This window comes from Pristis pectinata, chromosome 13 (assembly GCF_009764475.1).
Source record: "Pristis pectinata isolate sPriPec2 chromosome 13, sPriPec2.1.pri, whole genome shotgun sequence".
Lineage (NCBI taxonomy): Eukaryota > Metazoa > Chordata > Chondrichthyes > Rhinopristiformes > Pristidae > Pristis > Pristis pectinata.
Window position 1 is genome coordinate 2,374,800 of NC_067417.1, and position 22,287 is coordinate 2,397,086.

The 22,287-nt window shown below is 47.3% G+C and overlaps 2 protein-coding genes across 2 annotated transcripts in view; one reads left to right on the forward strand and one right to left on the reverse strand.

Moving 5' to 3' along the window:
• Positions 1–13,613, forward strand: part of uba2 (ubiquitin-like modifier activating enzyme 2) — a 37,807-nt gene extending 24,194 nt beyond the window's left edge. Inside the window, exons 10-17 of the mRNA XM_052028431.1 lie at positions 2,459–2,622; positions 3,473–3,566; positions 7,421–7,533; positions 8,107–8,262; positions 10,174–10,270; positions 10,768–10,873; positions 11,356–11,492; positions 12,382–13,613. Coding sequence (XP_051884391.1) covers positions 2,459–2,622; positions 3,473–3,566; positions 7,421–7,533; positions 8,107–8,262; positions 10,174–10,270; positions 10,768–10,873; positions 11,356–11,492; positions 12,382–12,566 — 1,052 coding nt within the window. The 3' untranslated portion in view covers positions 12,567–13,613. The remainder of the gene's footprint in view (positions 1–2,458; positions 2,623–3,472; positions 3,567–7,420; positions 7,534–8,106; positions 8,263–10,173; positions 10,271–10,767; positions 10,874–11,355; positions 11,493–12,381) is intronic.
• Positions 1–22,287, reverse strand: part of LOC127577454 (fatty acyl-CoA hydrolase precursor, medium chain-like) — a 459,511-nt gene that overhangs the window by 53,740 nt on the left and 383,484 nt on the right. The gene's annotated exons all lie outside the window — the stretch shown is intronic.

Sequence of the window (22,287 nt, forward strand, 5' to 3'; positions counted from 1 at the left end):
GATCGATTCTACACTCATTCAACAGAAGTATTGTCAACAGTGCTATCACATGGCACTTACCCACCAATGACCTGCTCATAGATGCTCGTTTTAGATTTTGCAAGGAGCATTCGTCAGCTGACCTCATCACAGCCACTCTGGTCCAAGCACAGGTGAATTCCAGAGGAAAGATGAAAGCCATCGTCCTAGACCAAGGCAGCATTCAGTTGTGGCATCGGCCCCTGGTAAAGCCAAAGTCTATGGGAATTGAGGGGTAGGAAGCCTACCTCACATAAGGAAGATGGTTATGGTTGTTGCAGGATAACCTTTCCTCTTCCTGTTGCAGGATAACCTTTCCTCTTCCAAGGCATCACCTAGGATAATCGGTATGCCCAGCCATCTTCATCTGCTTCATCATAAACTTCCTTCCACGATGAGGTTAGAAGTGGCAATTTCAGAATTAAATCCCGTTTGCAGTTCCTCAAAATCTAAACCTGGCAGGCACAATCTGATAAATGTCAAGTAACGTTTGCACTAAGCAGTGACCAAGATGGAGACCTATCTCATACAAGGCAAGAGTCAGGAGTATGAAGGTATGCTCCCCACGTGCCAGGACGAGCACAACACAAGAAAGTCAACACCATTGAGGATAAACAGAAAATGCTGGAAACACTCAGCAGGTCAAGCAGTATTGTTGGAGAGAAACAATTCTGATAAGTCCTTGAGCAGAAATGCGACCCTTGAGTGTTTCCAGCGTTTTCAGTGTTTTGTTCCCAACTTTGTTAGAACCCATGTACCACTCTGAAAGTTCACTCCCTTCTCCTGATCATCCTGCCTGCACCAACATCTGTGCCATCCACAAAATTCACTACAGTTACATGCCTCGTCTATTAGCGAACCCTCCTACGTGTAACCTCCACCACCAAGAAAGATGAGGCAGCAGCTGCACGGAAATACTACCAGCTGCAGCTTGACTTGGAAATGTGCTGTTAGTCCTTCGTTGTTGGATCTAGTTCCCGGAGCTCCCTTCCCATCAAGACTGTGGGAGCACCTTCCCCAGTAGCACTGTATTGGTTCAAGAATGCAGCTAACCACCATCATCTCAATGGTATTGGAATAGGCAATAAATGGTAGGCTTGCCATCAATGAGCCAGGTCCCTTAATTGAGCTTTAGATTGGGTTGTGTGGCAGATACAAGGTGTAGAGGAGCCCCTGGGTTCATCTGCAAGTGCTGTAATAATCGAGGCAGCAGATGAACTTCAGCCCTTGGAGACACAAAAGGCAGCAGATGCTGGAATCTGGAAGATTGATTGTAACTTCAGCCCTTGGTACCTATGGACCAGAGCATTGGAGTAGTTTTCAGTCCAAAGGCAGCTGTTCACGTTCAGTATCTAAGATAGAAGTTTATAAAACTATGAGAGACTAGATGGGGTAGATAGTTCAGGTCTTTTTCCCCAGGGTAGAAATGTCAAATACTAGAGGGCACAGCTTTAAGGTGAGAGAGGGAAAGTTTTTTCCACAGAGGGTGGTAGGTGCTGAAACAGGCTGCCAGGGGAGGTGGTGGAGCAGACCTGATAGTGATGTGTAAGAGGCATTTAGACAGGGAATGAAGGGATATCGCGTGCAAGCAGATAGTTTTAGCGTAATTTGGCATCATGGTCATCACAGACATCGTCGGCCAAAGGGCCTGTTGTGCTGTACTGTTCTATCTGAGATAACCACATTACATTTAGCCATTTCTGTTGGCACCAGCGAGAGTTCAACATCCCAGCAGTGAAGATGGGTGGTGGTGGGGAGGGGAGAGAAATGGAGAATGCCTTTTTAAATAAAACGCCATTGTTTTAAGACTGAATGAAAAGCATGTGGCATGGTGGTGTCATGACACGTACTGGTACATGAGACCAGCAGGGTAGATTACGTTTTAAAGGTCCTGATCCTTCACAGTCATTGCTATTGAGAGAAAATTATTTTTTGTACTTAACAGCTGGATGTTAAATATTGGCACTGTTAGCTAGACCAGGTGAGGCCTGAATGCAAGTTGTCAAAGAATTATTGAAAGAGGCTTCAGGCGGGCGTTGTTGAATGACTTGCTATACGTCTAATTAATGCTACGATCTGTATGTCAAAAGCTGCTCCATCTGTAGATGGTGATGTCACACCACATTCTTCACACATTTTTTTTGTTGTAAGTATTGCAGCTTAATGGAGTGGAATCCTTGAACTGTTGTCTCCAATCTAGCAGCAACTCGTACATCAAACTTTGGGTGCACCCATCTGCTCCTTGAGTGTTTGCCTGCAGAATCCTCACTTCCTAATGAGCCACGTGATAGATTCAAGAACACAGATGGCATTTTCATTATGCAAGGAAATTCATACTGACCAATTAAACTATTTTTCTGTAATGTTGACTATTCTGCCCTAGACTGGTACTTTTCCTCTCCCTCGCAGCCATTGTAAACGTCTTGTTTGTGTTGTTTAGAGATGAGCTCATCGCTGCAGCAAACAAGCACCTCCCAGGCTGGCCTGAAGGACCAGCAGGTCCTTGACGTGAGGAGCTACGCACACTTGTTTGCACAAAGCGTTGATCACCTCAAAGCCCGTCTGGCCGAGAAGGGGGACGGAGGGGAGCTGGTCTGGGACAAGGTCAGAATGAGTGCTTGTAATATTTACTTTCTGAATCTTGGACATCGCTTCAACTGCCTCGGGAATTGGTTTTAATTAATTGGGTCAGGTCACTGACTTCTATCTTTTCAGAAATGGGTTAAAATTTCCCCAGAATAAGCAAACAATTCTGTGTGCCTTTCAGATCTTCACCCTTTCCCAAAGCACTGTAGAGCCAGTTAAAGTATAGACTGTAGTAACGTGGGCAATCGTGCACATTATGACCAGTCAGTATGGGGCTGATTAGGGATGGGCACCTCCCTATCTGAAGATATCAGTGGCATTTTCCAGCAATCCAGCCGGTGTTTTTCCCAGTTTGAAGTCATTGCCTTCACCCCTAACGCAGGACCAGTGGTCTCAGAGTAAACCAAATGGTTTCGATTCAGCATCCTCTCCACTAGTGAGCTGCTGAAACTCTTACACAAGCCATTGCTACTTTCAGACTGAAAGGCACTAGGCAGCCACAAGGCATGGAGAGGTGATAGTGGTGGGGGGGAAATGATGCACAAGCTGCCAGAGCAGCGATCAGAAGCTGGAGGCGGGTATGGAGATGGCGGGGGGTGCAGAGATGTTGGTAACAGGGTTCAGAATTTTAAGGTTGATCAAGAACTAATGTAGAGGAGGTGATGTGTGGAGAGTTTTGGTGGGTTGTGATCTGGGTAGTTTTGGGTAAACCCCGGTTTATTGAGGACAGAGGCCACAGGAAAGTGTTGGAACATAGAGACAATGCTGTAGACGAGGGGCAAGGTATATCTTGCATCATGCAGTCGCGCATGTGCTCCTTCTGTGGATCATGTTCCACTTAATTTGTTTGCTTTGACTGTGTTCCCAGGATGATCCCCCAGCCATGAACTTTGTGACTGCAGCCTCGAACCTGCGAATGCACATCTTCAGCATTAACATGAAGAGCAAGTTTGATGTGAAATGTAAGGTTTGCACATTAAATATTCCACACAGGCCTTGTTGAGTCGCACCCAGTGTTGCTGTTACGCCTTTGCCACCCAGGGGTTGCCAAATAATTACCAGCTGCAGGAACACTGGCTGACGTCCCCCTCTCTCTCTGCCTTGAACACTGAGGTTGAACTATTGAGCCCTGTATGAAAATAGCCAGGGACACTGCATGTGAGCAGTTTGTTTAGCACACACCAGCACCCAAATCTGGCACCTGCCTGGCCTTCGTATTTCAGTACCACACCTGAGACCCTGGGGAATTTGTTTAAAATGTTAACCCGTATTTTTTTTTGTCAGTTCCTGGAACGTGGAGATCACTGGCACTGCTGGCATTTATTGTCTGTCCATAATTGCCCCTGAACTGCAGAGGCAGTTACATGTCTTCCACGTTGGTGGGTCTGGAATCTCCTATAGGTCCAAACCGGTAGGGTAGCAGCTTTTCACTGAACCCAGTTTTCTTCACAATGCAGTCATTTCATGGCCACCTCTCTAATTCCAGCTTTTCCTTTTGAACTTAAATTCCCGGCTGCCATGGTAGCATTTGAATTTCTGGATCAGTGGTCCAAGCCTCTGTAGACAAGCCCAGTCATGTCACCACTCTGTTACTCTCCCAACCCATTCCCACACTCCAACTACTACCTAACCTGAGAGCAATGCCACATAGGTGGATCATCTAAATTAGCAGCAGTGGTAACCCTTCGAGCTGTCCTACTAGTCACAAAGATTGTGGCTGATCAGATTGTAACCTGATTTCCACCTCTCTCCCAGTAAGCTTTCACCTCCACTGACAAGGATTTGTCAATGTCTTCCTTAATTCAAAGACTCATGACCTCCTGCAAGGAGAAATTTGCTCTTTGTCTAAGCTAAGTGACACCTTATTTTTCAACCATCACACCTGGTTCTGCATTCCCCCACAAGAAATATCCCCTCTGCATCCAACCATTCAACAAATCTCAGCATCTTATTTCAATCAAGTCACCTCTTGGGCAGGCACAGTAGTGTGGCGGTTAGCATAACGCTATTACAGCGCCAGCAACTTGGGTTCAATTCCAGCCGCTGTCTGTAAGGAGTTTGTACGTTCTCCCTGTGTCTGCGTGAGTTTCCTCCACATGCTCCTGTTTCCTCCCACATTCCAAAGACGTACAGGTTAGGAAGTTGTGGGCATGCTATGTTGGCGCTGGAAGCGTGGCGACACTTGTGGGCTGCCCCCAGAACACTCTACGCAAAAGATGCATTTTACTGTGTGTTTCAATGTACATGTGACTAATAAAGATATCTTATCTTTTCCAAACTCCAGTGGATACAAGCCTGACCTTCCAACCTTTCCTCAGAGGACACCCCTCCCATTGTAGGTTGTAGTTTAGTGAACCCAAGCTCCTCCTCCTCCCAATCGACAGCTTTTTCTGGAGGTAAATGCAGCTTAAATGGTGCACTGCGCTCCCTGGAATAAAAGTAAATATTTTGCATATGCAAAAAATAACCACTAAACATTTTAATGTTAGTTAGGTTTTAGCCAGGAGATGTCGAATTCTAGAATCATGCAGCATGGAACAAGGCAGTTGGCCCTTCATACCTGTGCCAGCTCCTTGAGATGACCCCCCCACCCCCAGCAAGTCTTACAATAAAACTTCAGTGGACTAGATTTACTCAGTATGCAGATGCTGGAATCTGGAGCAAAAAAAGCAATCTGCTGGAGGAGCTCAGCAGGTCAAGCAGCACCTGTGAGGGGGAAAGGAAATGTTGACGTTTCAAGTCCGGACCCTGCGTCAGGACTGAGAGTGGAGAGTATTCACACTTTCAAACGGCAGCTCTTCGTGTTTCTGACCTCTATGAAGTATAGAGGCTCGCCCAACCTCTTTATACCAGCTCCCTCCACTCTCTGATCTGTTCAGGCTCTTGACCCGAAACATCGACAGTTCCACAGATGATGCTCAACGCACTGAGTTGGGGAGTTGGCCTTGCATTCAAATCTATAAATTGATGGGCATTGAATGATGCTGAGATTAGACTTGAAACATAACGCTCTGTTATGGTCTAAATGCGTTTCACTATCTGCAGCTGTGGATCAGTGAGTAGCTCTGATTTTGGAAGTTCAGCATTCAGTTTGCAGCCAGACTCGTACACATCGTGCAGTTGTCACAACAGTGAGTGAATGCCGCACTGTCAAACATGCTGCCTTTCAGATGAAACATTAAACTTTGGCCACTCTTGAAACTGATCTAAAAGATCCCACTGCACTACTTGGAAGCAGGTTCTTCCCGGTGGCTTGGGTCAGTATTTATTTCCTCAGTTGACATTACTAAAATATCTGATAGAGTTTGTGGAAGATTGCTGTGCATGGATGGTGGTATTTCCTTTATTATGACAGTGACTGCACTCCATAAGCAATAACATGCTTTAGGATATGCTGTTGGTCACAAAAGGGGTTATGTAGAAGAAAATACTCTCCAGGACAGGCAGCATTTGTGGAGAGAGAAACAAAAGACCTTTCCTCAGAGCTGGAGATGTCTTCCTTGTATTTATGCACAAGAAGTGGTTGCTTGAACCAGGTGGTGGTCATGTAATGGTTGTCCAGGAAAGAATTAATACATTGGGGAGAAAGTAGAGAGTTGAACTTTGCTGGGTGTCACCAGGTGGCAGCAGTGGGCTGATAAACTAATCGCTCTTCTGGATTCTGTATTGATGATCCCTTGGTCGTCATTCTCATTGCTGGTGACCAGGTCCAGAGTTGCTTTGGTGGAAGCTTTGAGAATGGGAGTGGATGCAGAGAGAGGGAGAACAGGAGCTGTTCTCCCGGTGATACAATTGGTAAATTCTGTTTGTCTCAGTCACACAGCATAGAAAGGGACTTCAGCCCACCATCAGGAACCCATCTATACTAATCCCCAACACTTTGCCTGGAGCTTTCTATGTGTTGACGATCCAACTGCTTGTTTAGACACTTCTTAAACATTGTGAGAGTCTGGCTGCCTCCACCACCCCTTCATGGAGTGCATTCCAGATGGGAGTAACAGAAATGGAGTCTGTTTTTTGCTCTGTATCTGCATCCGATGACCCTTTGGGAAGTGAGGACTGGTTTGGTTACAACTTAGAGTCATAGAGCACTACCGCACAGAAACAGGCCCTTCAGCCCATCCAGTCCATGCCGACCTGATCTTCTGCCTAGTCCCATCTATCTGCACCCGGACCATATCCCTCCAAACCCCTCCCATCTATGTTCCTATCCAAACTTCTCTTAAATGTTACACTTGAACCCGCATCCACCACTTCCACTGGCAGCTCGTTCCACACTCGCACCACCCTCTGAGTGAAGAAGTTCTCCCTCAGATTCCCCTTAAATATTTCACCTTTCACCCAATGCCCTCTAGTTCTAGTCTCACCCAACCTTCGGGGGAAAATCCTGCATCATTCACTTGTCATAGTTGGCCAAGTTCTTGCACTCACTGTCCAAGGTCAGCAATGAGGAGGAGACTCTCAGGCGGAGTTTTGAAACCCCCATTGTCTGTGGTACTAGACCCCAGCAAAGTCAACACCTTCAGGAGTGAATTGGGTGCTGCAGGATTGGAATAAATAACGCTTTCCTGTAAATTGGTTTATTATTGTCACATGTACCAAGGTACAGTGAAAAGCTTTGTTTTGCATGCCATCCATACAGATCATTTCATCACATCAGTGCATTGAGGTAGTACAAGGGAAACAATAACAGAATGCAAAATGTTCAAACAAAAACCTGGTTGATGTGCTGAATGAACCTGGAACAAACTTTCTGTCCTGGAGGGCACCCAAGCCTTTGATCAGCAATTTTGTTAATTTGCTTTCTTGCTCTTAGCCATGGCAGGAAATATCATCCCAGCAATCGCCACCACGAATGCAGTGATAGCTGGCCTGATCGTGTTGGAAGGACTGAAGATTCTCTCCGGGAACCTGGAACAGTGCAAGACAGTAAGTGCTGGGAGAAATCATAGAGTCAGTAGAATGGAGAAAAAGCCACGTGGTCGCTCAGGTCGACCACGTGTGATTCTGTGGAGCCCTCTGGTCTGGTCACTTGGCCACCAGGAGGTTCCTTCAGTGGTGTCCAGGGAAGGCTGATTCTGGTCCAAACCTGGAAAATAGTGTGGATGCCTTTGAGGGAGAGCTGGTGGATATGGGGGAGAGATGTGCTGGTCAGGGGAGAGGAAGCAAGGAAGAAGGATGCTTGTGTGGAACATAGGTACTGGAACGGCCAGCTGGGCTGAATGGCCTGTCTCAGTGCTGTACCATCTGTGTGGTGTAGTTTCCCACAAGGTCTGTGCACAAACAGCACCCTCACTGAATCTCTCGGACCCCTGTCCCCGCCCCAAGCTGGAGAGGTGTGTGGGTGTTGTCCCTCAGCACGTCGGGGTATTGCCAAGAACACACCTAGTTCAGGACGGTTGTAATTCTCTGGAGGAAGGGATGTGATTTCTGCAGCTTAGGTTGACATGGAAGCCCTGCTTCCTATCAGCACTTTTAAACCTTTGTCTTTTATGGATGTAGATCTTTCTGAACAAGCAGCCCAATCCCCGGAAGAAGTTACTGGTTCCGTGTACCCTGGATCCCCCGAATCCCAGCTGCTACGTGTGTTCCGTCAAGCCCGAAGTAACAGTCAAACTCAACACCCAGAAAGTCTCTGTCCAGATGCTCCAGGACCGGGTAAATCTTGTGTGTGTGTCTCTCAGAACTGGAGAATCACTGGAAGTGTGGTGACAACTCCTCCCATTTCCTCCCCCCTCCTCCTCTGCCAACCCACTCACCCGTATCCCATCTGACTATCCCAAGGTAAGGTTCTGATCTCACTGAACAACAGGTCAGGCTTGAGTGGCTGTGCAAATCTGGCTGGACCTCACAAACCTCTGTGGGACTTCCTGTTACCTACCTAAACTGCTCACTATTCCTGCACCACAGAGGATCCTTCGTTTCGTTTCCCCACTGCTAACCTTTTGTTTAATCACCTCACACACCCCTCTGTTGTCCTCACCAACAACAACTCTGGTGCCCCTGCCACCACTTCACTTCCCTCCCCTCCCACGTGGTCAGATTTCTGTCGTGCCCGCAGCCTTGCTCCCAAACTTCCATCTTCTCCTTTCCCACTAAACTGCCGAACACCTAGTTTCCCTTCCGAACACCTGATTTCATTAACAGCTCTCCCCCTCCCCCCAAATACTTCAAATCATTGCTCTCCTCAAAAAATGCTTTGACTCTTTCTGTGCAAACTACTGCCCAGCTTCCTTTCCCTCACCACAGTACTTGCACAGACTGCAGCCTCCCAAACTCGAGTCTGTCTCACTCCAGACGTTTTGTTTAAATTTGGTTCCTGCCCGTGCCGCCGTCAGAGCTGTACATCACAGCAACAGGACCTCTGGCCCACACTTGCACCAATCTACATCAATCCCATTTACCTGCATTAGCTTCGGAACCTTCTGTGCTGTGGTGATTCAAGTACATGTCTAGATACTTAAACGTTGTAAGATCTCTGCCTCCACCATCCCCTCAGACAGTGTGTTCCAGATTTCGACATCTCTCTGTGTGGGGGAAGAAATTCCTCAGGTTCCCTCTAAGCCTCCTAGTTCTCAACCTAAACCTGTGCCTTCTTGTCTTAGACACCTCACCATGGGAAAATGATTCTTATCTATGCCCTCACAACAGTTTTATATACCTCAATCAGGTCACCTCTCAGCCTCCTCCGCTCCAAGGAAAACAACCCAGCCTATCCAGTCTCTCCCTATAACTGTAAAGCTCTAATCCAGGCAATGTCGTGGTGAATCTCCTCTGCACCCTCTCCAGCAGAATTGCATCCTTCTGATATATCAGTCCCCTTAAAGTAGTCTCTTTTCTTTTCTGCCCTCTGCTGTTTTCGGTGGTCATAGAGCACAGAAACAGGCCCTTCAGCCCACTTAGTCAATGCTGACCTGATCTTCTGCCTAGTCCCATCAACCTGCACCTGACCATATCCCCCAACCCTCCCATCCATGCACCTATCCAAACTGCTCTTAAATGTTACAGTTGAACCCGCATCCACCACTTCCGCTGGCAGCTCGTTCCACACTCGCACCACCCTCTGAGTGAAGAAGTTTCCCTTCAGATTCCCCTTAAATATTTCACCTTTCACCCTAAACCTATGACCTCTGGTTCTAGTCTCACCCAACCTGAGGGGAAAAAGCCTGCATGCATTCACCCTGTCTATACCCCTCATAATTTTGTACACCTCTATAAGATCTCCCCTCATTCTCCTGCACTCCAGGGAATAAGGTCCTAACCTATTCAACCTTTCCCTGTAACTCTGGTCCTCAAGTCCTGGCAACATCCTTGTAAATTTTCTCTGCACCTTTTCAAGCTTATTGATATCTTTCCTGTAGGTAGGTGACCAGAACTACACACAATACTCCAAATTCAGCCTCACCAATGTCTTGTACAACTTCAACATAACATCCCAACTCCTGTGCTCGATGCCCTGATGACTTGATTCTCTTAGTAATGTTGATGTCTGTGTTATTTGGCGTAAAACTGTTAACTCTGTAATAATCATTCTCCTGTGTTAAGGACCGTTTTTCTGTTCTCGATCAGATTTTGAAGGATAAATTTGGAATGGTGGCTCCAGATGTTCAGATAGAAGATGGCAAGGGAACAATCCTCATCTCCTCAGAGGAAGGGGAGACTGAAGGTACGTAACTGTTTCATTCTGTTACCAGCCTCGGCTGAGGAGCGCCACACTGAGTCAGAATGTCATGGGTTCACGTCACACTTGAGGGACAAGGTGGGAAGATGCTGTGTCCCTGTCCTGTTGGCAGTATTGAGACATCCAACTGAGGCTCCATTCACACTCAGAGCGGCATAAAAGATCTCGTGCTGCTGTTGGTATTTCAAAGGACAGGGAATTATAACCAATACTTATTCCTTAATGAACGTAACCAAATAGAATAAGGGTCTGGTTGCTTTCCATGGAAGCTTGCTGTCCGTAAATTGGCTGCCACTTTTCTTACATCACAACAGGAGCTGTGATTAAAATTTTCAGGAGCTAGTAATAAAGAATAGGAACCGTGAATGGCTGATCATTTGGTCTTGGGACACAGCAGCCAAACTGCTGTGATCGAGGTGTTAGCTCAGCAAAGGCTGTGGACTGGGTTCTATCTGTAACGTATCCTTCATTATCCATTACAGCAAACAACAACAAGAACCTGTCTGAGTTTGGCATTCGTAACGGAAGCCGCCTCCAGGTAGATGATTTCTTGCAAGACTACACTCTGACCGTAACTCTCCTGCACAGGTGAGAAACTATCACTTTGCTGTTCAAAGCCGCATAATGCTCGATTGCTTTTATGGATTCTGTGTACTGTTCCTCTGGGCCTTGTCTCAGTGGACACTTTCTAACCATTCCCTCCCTCCATACCTTAGGGTATGTCTGGTCACCCACTGGTAATTCATTGAGGTGAGCTGAGAGCAAAAGTGACTGCAGCTCTCGTTAGACTACATGGGGATCTCACAGCTAATCATGTCCTTGTCTAGTTTAGCCCATGTTGGGAGAGGAGAGCCGGGACACTGTGATGAACAGCAGGTTCTGAGGTAGCTTTCATCCAGAAGTTTAGCCAAGAGGGTGAATCAAACTGGCCCCTTCTATGCATGTTTCTCAATACAATGGAGCAATGTTCTTGTTGAGAGAGGGATGTAAGGCTAATGATAATTTGTGGTCTGTAATGAACTCCTCCGGCTGCTGACCTGGTTCTTGTGTTGTGTGTTGGTCGCTTGAAGTGAAGATCTGGAGAAAGATATCGAGTTCGAGGTGGTGGGAGACGCCCCTGACAAAGCACCTCACAAGCTGAGCGAGGAAGATGGCAAGGCCATTACCAATGGCAGTGACGATGGAGCCCAGCCATCTACGTCCAAAGGTACCAGCCTCCCAACCAGCCTCTCCAGGCGGAGTAAACAGGCTCTCGACTTCGTCCTATCACCTCTCGTACACTTACACCCCAGTGGCATCACCTCTCTTCCTCCTAAACCCCAATGACCTGAGGCCCACTCAAACCCCTCACAGACTCCCCCTACATTCCAGCAGCCAAAACATCAGGGTCTTGAACCGATCAGTTTACTCCTCATCTTGTAAAATGTATGTATAATTTACATTCTGTGTGTTGTCTGTACCTACGTACCTGTGTTGCTGCTGCAGGCAGGTTTTTCACTGTACCTGTATCTCAACGTACTTGTGCACATGACAGTAAACTCGACTCGACTTGAACTGTAGCTAATGTTCCAGCAGTAAGGCTTCCTTTTCCTGTATTTTGCCCTGTTCCAGTAATGGCTGCACCAACATACTGCTTGCCTTCTCAGTGACTCACCTTTGGTGTGTCAGGATTCCCAGTTCCCTTTCTACACAGTCATTTACTCATTTCTCACCTTTTAATCTATTCCACTTTTCTGTTCTTCTACCCAAAATGAGTAACACCCCCCCACCAACCCCACATTGTATCCATTTGCCACCTCACCCACCCAGTTAACTTGTCTATAGCTCACTTTCCCACTGAGCATGTATCGTCTGTCATTTAATCTAAGGCTTCGAAATTCATTGTAAACATCCTTATGAATCGTTTCTGCGCCCTGTCTAGCTTAATCACCTACAATGTAGTTAACAAACGGTTAAATACTTGAAGGGGAACATTTTCAGGGCTCTGGGGAGAGCTGATCGGTCAGCAAGCTTCTGTGTTGTATTGTTCTCTGCCGGTGCTGCTACCCACAAGGTGCAGCATTGCCCTCCCTTGGTAACCGTGTCCCGTTTCTCAGCTGCAGAGCAGGACGACGTGCTGATTGTCGACTCTGACGAAGAGATGCCCTCATCCAGTGGAGCTGAGGCTAATGCGGAGAGCCGGAGCCTGAAGAGGAAGCTGGAGGATGAGACGGAAGGTGTTGGCGTTAAGCGGATATGTACCGCTCAGGAGGAGGACGACGACATCATCGCACTGGATTGAGCGGCGGGTTGGGGTTGTCCCCTTACCTGTGCCTTCTGGTGTCACACGGTGTCGTCAGGTAGACCATAAGGTGGGATGGGGAGTTGTTAGTCAGGGAGATGGGGGTTGGGAGGTTCACGTTTTGGACAGAGGGCTCAATGACAAGTCCCAGCCTTAAACTGTCAGGTCAAAGTATCGGTTCAGGGGAGGGGGGTTGGGACGACAGAGCAGCTGAGAAGGGCACCCATTCAACGGGTTTGGAGAGCGATGTCTGTCACATTGCTGGATATAAAATCTCACCCAAACCTTTTGGCTCATTGGTCAATATTGAATGGTTCTCCAGCGTCAGCTCAACCTGCCTCCCCTCCCCCTGTCGGCTCTCAATCTACTTATAAAATTCGCTGTTGATGAAGTATTAAAACGTTCCTCTTTGTATAACTTGAGATCAAACAGCGACAAGTTTTGTAAATTGCTGTAAACACTTAATTTCTCGCCAGCCCTGTTTGTACTTTCAACATTGGAGCCTCTTTTGTCAGTTCCGGGATCTTCCCTTGTGTCTTGTTACAGTTTGTAGCTATTTATATGTGACTTTTGTATAACACAGATATCTTAACTTCTGTTTGTTCATAATTTACACAAACCTCAATGATCAGATTACGCGTGGAGACCCCAACGAACGGAATGTGAGAGGCCCGTATCCAGGAGATCTCTGTGACAATGAAGTCCCTGGCTGGCTGGGACTCAGATTGTACCCTGTACAAAGGCGTGGTTGGGGTGTCGGAGGGTCAGGGCATTTTCAGAAGAGCAGTCGCCATATTCCATAGAGAGGGGAGAAACAATAGATTGGAATTTGCGTTTGTACTGCTCTGCATCCAGTACTGATCTGATCAACCTGTTCAATGTTTAGAAAGAGAGATACATTGCAGACGCTGTAGCTGGAAGTATTTTTGTAGCAAATTGACATTGTTGTTTCATTACAGTTTTTTTTGTATCTGAATCGACTATAAACGTAAAGAAAAGCTTTGTTATGAATGGCGGTTTTCCCAATTAAAACATTCATTGTGTAAAGTCCCCGGCTCTTTAGGTGAATTAAAGGTGGAAGAAGAGTTCACAGAATATTTACAAGGTGCATTTCCAAATCAGTATGTTGAAGAACTGAGCAGGCAAACAAATATTTGGGATCTTATTTTGTGCAATGAGAAACTGTTAATTGATAAATTTGTTGTTAAGCAATCTTTGGGAAAGAGGGATATAATATAGAGTCATACAGCACAATCCATGCCGACTGTGCTGCCCAGTGAGCTGGTCCCATCTGCCCGCGTTTGGCCCATAGCCCTCTAAACCTCTCCTATCCATGGACTTACCTAGATGGCTTTTAAATGTTGCTAATGTGCCCACCTCAACCACTTTTTCTGGCAGCTCATTCCAAATACGCACCACCCTTTGCGTGAAGAAGCTGCCCCGATGTCCCTTTTAAATCTCTCACTTCTGATCTTAAACCTATGCCCTCTTGTTTTTAGCAGCCCCTCCCTGGGAAAAAGACCCTGTCTGTGCCCCTCATGATCACCCCTCAATCTCCTACGTTCCAGGGAATAAAGTCCTAGTCTACACAACCTCTCCTTGTAACTCAGGCCCCCAGGTCCAGGCAACATCCTGGGAAATTTCTTCTGCGCTCTTTCTAGTTTAATAACATCTTTCCTATAACAGGGCGACCAAAATTGTACACAATACTCCAAGTGTGGCCTCACCAGTGTCTTGTATAACTGTAACATAATGTGATAGAATTTGACATTTGGTTGAAAGTATAGTTCACTGTGAAACTAGGGTCTTAAATCTAAACAAAGGAGTGGATGAGAGGAGAGTTGGCTGCGGTTTATTGGAGAACACATTGAGAGGTTGTGAAGGTGGATAGGTCATGGTGGCTGGCATTTAAATAATGCACCACTTGCAAAATAATCCTTTCATGCACAAAAACCCAACAGGAAAAGTGATTAATTTGTGGCTGATCAGAGAAATCAAAGGTGGTTTTAAATTCAAGGAAGGGACTTATTAAGTTGCCAGAAACAGCAGTAGAGCTGAGAATTAGGAGAATTTTAGAACTCAGCAAAGGAGAACCAAGAAGTTCATGAAGAAAAGCAAGAGAGAATATGATGTTTGAGAGCAGACTCCACTCTAGGGGGCTTTGCAGGCTTGATTGTTGTGTTCATCCATATCAGAGATCTATAGATTTCTGGACATTAAGGGGATCGAGGGACATGGTTAGTGCAAGAAAATGGCACAGAGATGGAAGATGAGCCACGGTGGAGCAGGTGGGAAGGGTCTGCTCCCGTTTACATTCAGTCAGTGAGGGACTGAACAAAGTGCCTTGAGGCAAGTATCCTGTAAGAGGTTGTGTTCCACCTGGTTAAACCACGTGTGCCATCCTTTGACCAGTGCTGGCTATCAAATCTTTGGAGGATCTGTTGACTTTGGAGGGAGGGCAGGATAGACTGCAAGGGTTAAATTTCAAGCAGCGATTGCCTACAATCTGGATAATTGATTCAAGGTACTAAAGGGAATGAAACAATAACTTGAAGAGAAACTATTTAGACTGACTGGGGAGCCTTGGACTAGAGGGCATGATTTAAAGCTGACAGATGGGTCTCTCAGCAGTAACGTTAAAGCACACAGGATGATAGAAATTTAGACTGGCCAATTGTTAACTTTAAGTCTGAGGTTGATAGATTTTTGTTAACTGAACATATCAAGTGAAAAGGATCAAAGTTTGTTGTAAGGAATTAGATCACAGGTCAGGCACAATCTCGCCGAGTGGCCAAACAGACCTGGGGAGCTAATTATCCTGCTCACGATAATGAGTGATGCTTTCATACATATTAACCCTTGCTGCGTTAATTTTCACTCACAGGCGCGTTTCCATCTGGTCACTTTTAACCTTGGGCTTATTGTCTAGTTGCTGATAGGGGAGGCAACTTTATTCATTAGGATAACTCCAGGGTTGAAAGGGTTTGTCCTTTTTAATGACCTTATTCTGGGGGTGGGTGGGATGAGAGGGTTGACCTATCGTGAGCACCAAAAGAAATTAGATCTGTATTCTTTGGAGTTGAGAAGACTGAGGGGTGACCTTATTGAAAATATAAGATCCAAAGGGGGCATGATAGGGTAGATGGCAAGATGTTTCCACAAGTCGGGGAGTCTCAAAGACTTGGTTACAAGATTAGGGAGATTGCAAATGGGACTAGTTTAGATGGGCGTATTGGTTGGCATGGACAAGTTGGAGCGAAGGGCCTGTTTCCGTGCTGTTTTACCCTATGGGTGATCACTGAAAACTGAGATGTGTAGGAACTGCTCGCTGAGGGTGGTGAATCTCTGAAATTCTCCACCTCAGAGGGGTGTGGAGGCCAGATCACTGGGGAGATGTAAAGAGGAGGTAAGATCAAGAATCACGGGCTGTGGGGAACTGGCACAGAAGAGGAGTTGGGGCCTGGGGCCGATCGGCCATGATTACCCTGAATGGTGGGGCAGGTTTGAGGGGCCGAGTGGCCTGCTGTTTCTGTGTGTCGCTGCGTAAAGAATAAATGCCCAGGTTTCAAGAGGTTCGCAGATGAATCATGAATCGAGACCACACGCGTCCCAATCTCTGAACGGGACCTCAGTGGAAACTACTTCAGCCTGTGCAGTGACTGTGCAGCAACGGGCTTCCATGTATGAATCCGTCACGGTTTGCTGAAATAAACCTTTAAAACCTCTGAAAATAAAATGACAGCCAGCTAGCCCGCAGCCCCCATCTTAGCTGTGAATGTTTTCCAACCTTTGACTTCCAAAAACAATCAAAAGATTGGAAAGTAAATCATTAAATAATTGAAAGATAAAACACTTTAAAACAGTTAAATAAACTCAAAGGGAACCTAAACACTAACCATTATTCTTAATCCTGTTCTCCAGTGGAATCTGTGGGTCAGAATCCCTTTGTCAGGCCAGGTTGTTCAGGTGGATTTCCCAGCATCAGTACTAGGTAATTCCTGAAGCTTCAGGCTCCCCTGCTGTATCCAGAATCAGGTTTATTATCACTGACTTGTATGACGTGAAATGTGCTGTTTCGCGGCAGCAGTGCAGTGCAAAGACATAAAATTACTATAAATTACAAAATAAATAAATAGTGCAATCAAAAAGGAATAACGAGGTGGTGTTCATGGACCATTCAGAAATCTGATGGCGGAGGGGAAGAAGCTGTTTCTGAATCATTGAGTGTGGGTCTTCAGGCTCCTGTACCTCCTCCCCGATGGTAGGAACAAGAAGATGGCATGTCCCGGGTGGTGAGGGTCCTCAGTGATGGATGCCGCCTTCTTGAGACACCGCCTCTTGAAGATGTCCTCGATGGTGGAGAGGGTTGTGCCCATGATGGAGCTGGCTGAGTCTACAACCCTCTGCAGCCTCTTGCGATCCTGTGCATTGGAGCCTCCATACCAGGTGGTGATGCAACCAGTCAGAATGCTCTCCACTGCACATCTATAGAAATCTGTAAAAGTCTTTGGTGACAGACCGAACCTCCTCAAACTCCTAACGAAGTAGAGCCGCTGGCGTGCCTTCTTTGTGATTGCAGAAATTGCAGAGAGAGGGTGATGGCAGGAAGTACGGTGCATGGATAGGGACACATGCCCCAGGGTGAATGCTGGTGGGTCTGGACTTGGATGATTGTAACAGACGTTGCTTTGGGTACAAGATTTTTCCTGGGTGGTTGGGGCAAGTCAAAGAAAGTGAAACGTAATTGGACACAAAGCGTGGTCACGGGAGCCACCTGGAGCACTGGAAGGCCAAAGTTCTGATGAAGAGAACTTGAGGAGGAGGAACTGCAGGGATTTGGGAGAAGAGTGAGTAATCGGGATGCAAATGAGAAGGGAGTTGGTCGTTACCTTCAGCAAAGATCGTGATCTTCAGGGCATGAAGAGGAAGTGGCCAAGATGTGCCGCGCTACTACAACGTCACAGGTACTGTGATTTGGTGTTCTTTCCTCCCCTGCCACCCTCTGAAGCAGCAGGCGTTAACCCACTGCTCGGTGAAGGATAACCCTCATTGAAAGAATGAGGAAGAGTAAATTAGCATGAGGTAATCCAATACGTTATAAAGAGTGTGAATAAAAGAAACCATTTGGAAGATGTTGCAGGTGAGCTTTCTGCTAATGCTTCCGTGTAAAACGTATGTAGTTCCTTTAAAGGTTTAAATGTGGCATGAACTATGCAGGTGATGTACAGGGTATCAACTGATAAATCACCAACAGACTGAAGCACAATGCACTGTCGGATCCTGTGAATGATTCATGCCTGTCTGGTACATCGTACAACACACCAGTCAGCAGAAAACATTCCAGTAATGCGGGCCGTCTGTGTCTCAGTCTCAGCTCCTGTGTGGGAACTAAATGGCAGGTGACACAGAGTGATTCAGCCCATTTGTCTGTGTGTAGGGCCTGTGTCTGTCTCTGTGTCTGCTCCTGTCATCAGTACCACCGTAATGAAACCAGTCAGGCTGTCCTGGGTCCCCAGCCCACATTCCTAACATTATATAGGTTGTCTGATCAAAATTCCTAATCACCCTTTAGAAGGTGGTGATAGCCCATTGCCTTCATGAGCCTTGTAGATCAATTCCAGATATGAGTGGAGGAATGGCAGATGGCGTTTAACCCGGCCAAATGTGAGGGGTTGCACTTTGGGAGATCAAATGTAAAAGGAAAGTACACAGTTAATGGCAGGACCCTTATAGAGGATCTTGGGGTCTAAGTCCATAGCTCCCTGACAGTGGCTACACAGGTTGATAGGATGGTAAGGAAGGCACACGGCATGCTTGCCTTTGGGTTCAAGGGTCAGGAAGTTATGTTGCAGCTTTATCAAACTCTGGTCAGGCCGCATCTGGAGTATGCATTCAATTCTGGTCGCCCCATTATAGAAAGGATGTGGAGGCTTTGGAGAGGGTGCAGAAGAGGTTCACCAGGATGCTGCCTGGATTAGAGGGTATGTGCTATAAGGAACGGTTGGACAAACTTGGGTTGTTTTCTCCAGAGCGGCGGAGGCTGAGGGGAGACCTGATAGAAATTTTAAAAATTATGAGAGTCAGAGATAGGGTGACAGCCAGTATCTTTTGCCCAAGGTCAAAATGTCAAAGACTTAGAGGGCATGCATTTAAGGTGAGAGGGGGTAAGTTCAAAGGAGATGTGTGGGGCAAGTTTTTTTTACACAGGGAGTGGTGGGTGCCTGGAACGTGCTGCTAGGGGTGGGGGTGGAGGCAGATACAATAGAGGCATTTAAGAGGCTCATAGACAGGCACATGGATGTGCAGAGAATAGAGGGATACGGACCATGTGCAGGCAGAAGGGATTGGGTGTCATCAGCTCAATTAGTTCGGCACAACATGGTGGGCTGAAGGGCGTGTTCTAGGTTGAACTGCTGCAGTCCTTTTACGAATAGCTGTGCGTGGGTTTACCCATTTAACTATGCACAGACACTCCCCTCAACATTATTCACGTTAAAGCATTCGGTGATACCCCTTCCTATCCCTGTAACCATCCCGCCCCCTTTAACCCTCTCAGGTCTCTCCACATCTCTAACTCTGGATTTTTGATAATTCCCGATTTTACTTCCTCCACCATTAGTGGTGTCTCTTGAGCTGCCAAGGCTCGAAGGTCTGGTATTCCCTCTCTGAATCTCTCTGCCTCTCTTCATCAAAGCTTTGCCTCTGACCATGTCCCTGCCCATCTGTCCTAATGCCCACTTGTGCAGCTCATCATCACATTCTGTTCAAAAATGCCCCTGTGGATTGGCACATTTAACAACTTTCAGTTAACAATCGGTCTTGATCGCACTCAATGACTGGGCACCACCAGTCTCCAGAGCTGAGATTGTACACCCCTCTGAGTGAGGACATTTCTCCTCTTAACCTCAACTGGCCAAACCCTGTCCCATTCCCTCCACCACTGGCCCAACAGGGCTGCAACACAGCATCTCCACAGTGCCATGCAGTGCCCACCCAGACTACTCTGACAGCACCTCGCAAACCAGTGACCTCTGTCACCGAGGCAGCAGGGGCAGGGGAACCCTCCAAGTCACACACCATCCTGACTTGGAAATATATCGCCCTCCCTTCAACGTTACTGGGTTTAAATCCTGTAGCCCCCTCCCCGACATCACTGAGGTAGCATCTTCATCAGAAGAACTGCTGTGGTTCAAGAAGGCAGCTCACCATCATCACAGTGGTTACACAGGGTGCACTTTTTACCATAATTCCTTGTAAGATTTCTTTATTAGTCACGTGTACATCGAAACACACAGTGAAATACATCTTTGCGTAGAGTGTTATGGGGACAGCCCGCAAGTGTCGCCACGCTTCCGGCGCCAACATAGCATGCCCACAACTTCCTAACCTGTACGTCTTTGGAGTGTGGGAGGAAACCGGAGCACCCGGAGGAAACCCACGCGAACACGGGGAGAACGTACAAACTCCTTACAGACAGCAGCCGAAATTGAACAGGGGTTGCTGGCGCTGTAATAGCGTTACACTAACTGCTACACTACTGTGACTGTGACATGGAAGGAGGCCGTTCAACCTATCAAGTATATGTCAGCTCACAGAACAATTCCATTTGCCACTAATTTCCCTGTAATCTATTCTCCCCACATCCCCAGCAACTGCCCCCATGTCATACTGTACGTCAGTGATGATAAATCTGATTCTACCATTCACCTACACATCAGGGACAAGTTACGTGGCCAATTAACCTACCAAAGAGCACTCCCTGGGATGTGGGAGGAAACCCACAGTCACAGGGAGAACGTGCAAACTCCACACAGACAGGACTGGAGGTCGGGATGAAACCTGGGTCACTGAGCTGTGAGGCAGCAGCACTACCCGCTGCACTGACCCTACTGCCCACTCCTGAAGGGCAGAAGTCATAAATTTAGTGAGAATGGGAATCGACTGCAGAGGGGAAGGAGATGCTGATCTGTGCTGCCAATACTTCTGGTGGCTTGTGTTAGTTTCAGGTAAATTTAACATTTATCGGCTAAGTGTAAGATACAGAGTTTTGTTTCTGTCTTGTAAAAAAATATATATGCTAGATTATCTAAATTTTAACATATGAGCAAATTAGTTTAAAAAACTAAATATCAGGCACATAGAAATCCAAACCAACAGAATATATAAATCACAATTGGATAGGCAAAGCTGGGCAGGTGTGTGTTCCCTGCAGCATGCTAAAGACCAACAAGCGTGTCTGAAACAAGTGTCTGGATCTTCAGGAACCTTGACAGAGTTGCTGAGCTGGAGACTGAGCTGCAGACATTATGTTGTCTCAGGAAGGGGCAGAGTAACGCAGGAGGCAGTCCCACCCCTCAGGCGTGGTCATATCCAGGAATGGAGCAGTACTCAGGCACAGAAGGATGTGACTGGGGTCAGGCAAGTGTGGAAGAATATAGCGACACAGATAAGATCTTTATTAGTCACATGTACATGGAAACACACAGTGAGATGCATCTTTTGCGTAGTGTTCTGGGGGGCAGCCCGCAAGTGTCGCCACGCTTCCGGCGCCAACATAGCACGCCCACAACTTCCTAACCTGTACGTCTTTGGAATGTGGGAGGAAACCGGAGCACCCGGAGGAGACCCACACAGACACTGGGAGAACGTACAAACTCCTTACAGACAGCGGCTGGAGCTGAACCCGGGTCGCTGGCGCTGTAATAGCGTCACGCTGACCGCTGCACTGCCGAGCCTGCACAGGGGCTGAAGCCATCTGGTACTTGCTGCCTGTTTGGGCAGAAAGACTGTAGAGAGAATGGACAACCTGCCCGTGGTGCTGTGATACAGGGTGGGGAGGAAGTGCCTGGGCCAGTCGCAGGGGACGCTCTAATCAGGGGGAGAGAGATTGTTCCCTGCAGCTGTGGCCCCGCAGGCTGTGTTGGCTGCTGACGACAGGATGACAGGGAGAAGGTTATCGCCGCAGCACTGGGGCAGAGCTCGGGCTGGGAAAAGGGGGACATCAGTGGAAGTGCGAAGGAGGGAGTATAGGTTCTACATTTATCAGCAGAACCACGAGCTGGTAACCTGAGGCACAGAGTCTAAAGGTCGGAGAGCTGGTGAGAGAGAAGGGAATCTGGCACCGGCACAGGGGAATGGGGGAGCTATTCAGCTGGGACAGCCTTCACTTCATTCCAGGTGGGACCAGCAACCTGACAAGTCAAATAACCAGGGCTGTGACAAAGTTTTTTAGGGTTCAGGCAAGGGGAAATCGGAAGCCATTCTGCCCACTCGATTTCTGCCGGTTCCTAGCAGTTGCACACGGCCCCCTCTCATTTCCCTGCACATCTGTGAGGTTTTCTCCTCACTCCCATCCACCACTTGCTCCCTTTGATCCCTTTGCCTCTTCCCTACACCAGGATAAATAGCGCAGGAACAGGCCCTTCAGCCCACTATGTCTGCGCCAATCACCATGCCAATTTAAACTAATCCCATCTGCCTGCACATGGACCGTATCCTTTCATTCCCCGCCTGTCTGTGCGTCTGTCTCACTGCCTCTTTCTCAATCACCAATTAAATTACCTTCACTTCTTTGGGATGTGGGAGGAAACCAGGGAACCAGAGGACAGGGAGAACGTGCAAACTCCACACAGACAGTACCAGAGGTCAGGTCACTGGAGCTGTGAGGCAGTGGCTCTGTACTGCCCCAGTGAGTAATGGCATGGAGCCAGGAAGAGACAGA